The sequence below is a fragment of the Bidens hawaiensis genome, unplaced genomic scaffold (assembly GCF_021521415.1).
Source record: "Bidens hawaiensis isolate Kalapana, Puna unplaced genomic scaffold, B.hawaiensis_p1.1 tig00026616_1, whole genome shotgun sequence".
Lineage (NCBI taxonomy): Eukaryota > Viridiplantae > Streptophyta > Magnoliopsida > Asterales > Asteraceae > Bidens > Bidens hawaiensis.
In genome coordinates, this window is record NW_027494280.1 from 189,414 (window position 1) to 193,633 (window position 4,220).

The window sequence follows — 4,220 nt, forward strand, 5'->3', positions numbered from 1 at the left end:
AATATAAATGAAACTCAAAAAACATAAAAACAAAACTGACCATCAAACTGCAAAATCCTGTTCTCTCTCAAAATGTTATGACTGCCCTATTTCCCTTTCCTCTTAGATTTCTTAGCATGAGAAGGCAACTCGAGCTGTTTAGTCTTCATTTTAACCGACTTTAGAAGCATCGAAATCTCAAGCTTATCTTTCTTCGATTCGTTTTTATCATCCGCTTGTCGATCCTGAGCCACTACAACCGAGTCATTGTCCCGTCCCTCCTTATCCACATCACCCTTACTCTGCTTGTGTGCCACCTGGCGCACATACACCGCACTCCTAAACACCAGTAAAAACACAAAACATTAATAAACGATCATACAACCGAAAAACAATCCAAACAAATAAGAAATAAAGAAGATACCTTTTGAACCGCGGGTCAGTTGGGTCCAAAGCAAATTCGGGTCGGGTAAAAACAGACGAAAACCGTGGATCCTCGTAATCGGCAGTCGGTATCTTCTCCTCATCAATCTCATCTTTTCCACCCTTTTTACCTTTCGACTTCTTCCGTTTCATGTTATATCCTTTCACATTATTACCATCTCCGCCCTCGTCCGTCGCAAGTAATAATTCAAGTTCCGCTCTACTCGCTTCATCTTCTTCAGCCGTTTCAGATTTTTTATCTTTTTTATGTTTTTTCTTTTGTGAGGTTTCACTAACAAAGAAATCACCCATTTCTTCAACGGGTTTGTCATCAGAACCATCATCATCATCATCTGAAGAATTCTTGGATCTGTTTTTCCTGGCTTTCTTTTTCTCTTTTCGCTTACGAAGATACGCGTCCCAAGTGGTTTCCGATTTTTCATTTTTCTTTTCCAGAATCTTCTTGCTAATACCCTCTAAATCCTTGTGGAATGTCACTTCCATATCCACTTTATCATCGTCTTCATCTCCATCTTCATCCGACCCGTCCCCAGATTGTAGTAGAGCGCGATACGAATCGGTTTTTTGTCGTTTTTTATCATTGCCGTTTCCATTATTATCATCCTCGTTGCTTTCACTGTCGCTTGAAGCAATAAGCTCCTTCAAGTCTTCTTCATCCTTAACATACTTCGATTCCTTCATAACATAAATGGATTATTATTATAAATTTGCAACAATACAGTTTCACAATAAATAAATAAACCAGTTTAATTACTTCGTCAGTGTTAATTTTCCGTTTAAACTTCTTGGCACGATGGGGCTCGTTTTCATCCCAAGTAAGATCAATTTTGCTGAGTTGTAAAGCTCGGGTTTGAAAATCTATACCTTCATAGTTTGATGGAGCCTGAGACATAATAAAAGGAAAGAGAGTTAATATGTAATAAATAAAATGAAAGAAGTAAAAAAAAGTACCTCAGTAGCGACGTCACGTGCAGCATGTTTAAATTCCATATCGTCTGGAACAAACCTTAAGTCTAACTTATTTGATGATCTTTCAAACTCAATACTGTCGCAGCTTTTATAAATATAATCAGCTGTAGCAATTGAATCGCATACCACTACTGCAAAATAGTACCTGATACAAAATAATATAAACAAGTTAAATGAAAGGCACTTAAACGTTTTATTAATTAAAATCTGATTACCTTAATCTACTAAGTTCATAAGCACGCAACTTTTCATTATCAATCTCATTGTCATCATCATCATCATCACTGTTGTCACTATCATCATCATTTTTATTTTTCCCATCCTCATCGTCAAATAAACCGACTGGACCGCGTACAGCCTCTTCTTCCATGCGCTTGAGCCCAAACTCAGACGGATATACAGACACCGACAAAATCTGGCCTGTTTTTGGCAAAAACGAGCTTAAGACTACATACAAGTCAACTGCCTGCAAAAAATAGCACAAATATGATGTTTATAAACTTATACAATATACAAGACTGTATTACATGTAAAAAAGGCTTAAATGATATATGGACATATCCAATATGTTACACCCAGTTTTGTTACAAAACTGGGCTTACACGCCCCACTCAGTTAAAAAAATCACACTCGATCCTACTTGGTCCTACTCGAGCTACTCGGTGTCTCAGTCAGATCGGATTTTCGGTTTTCCACGTATTTATCATCGTTTTTTTGCTTTTTTAACCAATTTTGCACAGTTTTTCAAAAAGACAACTTGGAAGATAAGAATTAAAAGATTAAAACTTTAAATTTATAAATTAAAAAAAAAAGAATATCAATTTTTGAAACAATATAGTATTTAAACATGTATTCTTTTGATGTATATTGATATTCACAATTTCATAAAGATAAACACACAGTTCAGCTCCCTTCTAAGCCTTTAGAGAATTAGAGGAATCACCGAAGATAGTGTCACTAAACCCCTTAACTAAAAGATAGAAAGGTGAAGGGTAGTTCGGAAAAAAGACTAGCAGAAAGAGGACTGCCTGTGCACAAAAGCGATAATTCACTTGTCCATAGAGACCTGAAGTTTACACTTAGGTAAAAACGAGTGACTTTGGAAATCGAGAAAACAAAGTGGGCTGTGGTGACTGGTGACGTCTGAATTTGCACCTCTCAGTCCACTAGTTTCTTTGATCCCCCTCCCACACTTAAGGCATTGTGTTAAACCTTGAATGTCTGGATTTAGCGTTATTGTTAAGCATCTCATTCACGTATTTTGTTATAAAAATTAGTAAACTTAAAATATTTGACATATACATATAATTTCAAAAAATTTAATCTCTTTTAGGTATGGCAATGAAACCCGAACCCAATGGGAATACCCGAAACATTTGAGACAGGTAATACTGGCACCATTAGGGTTTGGGATTACTTTTGAAAATTTTCACGGTTTTGGGACAAGTATAGGATTTCAAATATACCTGATTGTCCGACCCAATAACATAGCACCGTTTACCCGATTATATACCCGAGTAACCCGAATATACAATTCCAATTAATATATAATAATTGATGACATTAGTTTTAGTTAACCATGACTGTTCTTGAGAAGCAATGAATGTAAATGCATCAGGCAAACAAACTTGTCGAGTAAATTCAATCTATCTTTTAGCAAAAAGAAACATCTGTAGATGATAATAACAGTTGATGGGTATATTAGTAAAACTTTCTTTCAGTTGTATTTGACTGACCTGAACTTGACTCCAATCGAGATTAACAATAGCTAGCCTGTTAGTTTCCTTGTCAATTTCAGCTACATTCTCCTCCTGTCATCTCCAATCAATTCCAAATATAATGTTACAATACAAAACAATAATTACACAAATCAAATTCAAATTGAAATTCACCTGCAAAGCATTAGTTTCCTCCTCCTCCTCCACATAACCTTCATCAGTGTCCGTTGAACTATAATCATCCTTCACATCCACGTCATCATCAGATTCAGATTCACTTTCCAACTCCTCATCGGACTCCTGAAGGAGTTGCTTCTTCTTCTCAACGTCAACGTCGTCGTTTCGATAGTAGTTTTTAAGAACGGAAATGCCGTCGCTTTTAGCCTTGCCTCGCTTATCGACACGAGCAGATGACGTGGAGAAATGCTTGTCGGTAAACATACGGTCGAAACGAGAGTCAATTGACACCTTGTTCTTATGCTTCGGGACATCTTGAAACCTGGGGTCCTTTTGCGACAGCGAGAACCGCTCGTCGGTAATTGGTTTGTTACCGGAGCCGTACACACGGTCGCCGGAAGGCTTCTTGTTGTTCTTGTTTTTAGAACCCATTGGGATGATGATAATGATGATTATTCACTTCCGGCGACTAGATAGAATAAACCCTAGATTTTAACGTAACGGGTGGGTCGATATAATAATTAAATTAATTATAAAACGGGTTACAAGAATTTAGTAATCAGCCCAACCCCGACCCCAACAAAGCAACAGGCCTAAGCCCAAAGCAGTTTACTTTGAGTAGGACTAGGTAGAGGTAGACGTGCACAAATCGGGTTCACCTTGAAAACCCGAACCGGTTTTTCTTACACCGGGTAGAAAATGACACCGGTTCCAGTCAGGAACCGGTTCGGTTTCTGACCCGAACCGATGCCCAGAAATGCAAACTTTTAGGAACCGGGTAGGGTTGGAACTGGGACCGGTTATTACGTAAAAACCGGTTCCACCGGTCTTTTTTGAAATTCAAACATTATAGCTGTTAGAAACCGGTTCCAACTGCTATATAGCCGTTTTTGACCGTTGGAACCGGTTTTATTACTATATTTAGCTAATTTT

At 37.6% G+C, this 4,220-nt stretch overlaps 1 protein-coding gene across 1 annotated transcript; it reads right to left on the reverse strand.

Moving 5' to 3' along the window:
* Positions 1-3,719, reverse strand: LOC143573711 (pre-rRNA-processing protein ESF1-like). Its single transcript, XM_077058515.1, has 7 exons — positions 3,285-3,719; positions 3,129-3,203; positions 1,608-1,858; positions 1,375-1,537; positions 1,178-1,306; positions 404-1,098; positions 1-318 (listed from the first exon to the last, which is right to left on the reverse strand). The coding sequence occupies exons 1-7, from the start codon at positions 3,717-3,719 to the stop codon at positions 87-89; spliced, it is 1,980 nt and encodes a 659-aa protein (XP_076914630.1). The 3' UTR covers positions 1-86.
* Positions 3,720-4,220: the final 501 nt, after the last annotated feature.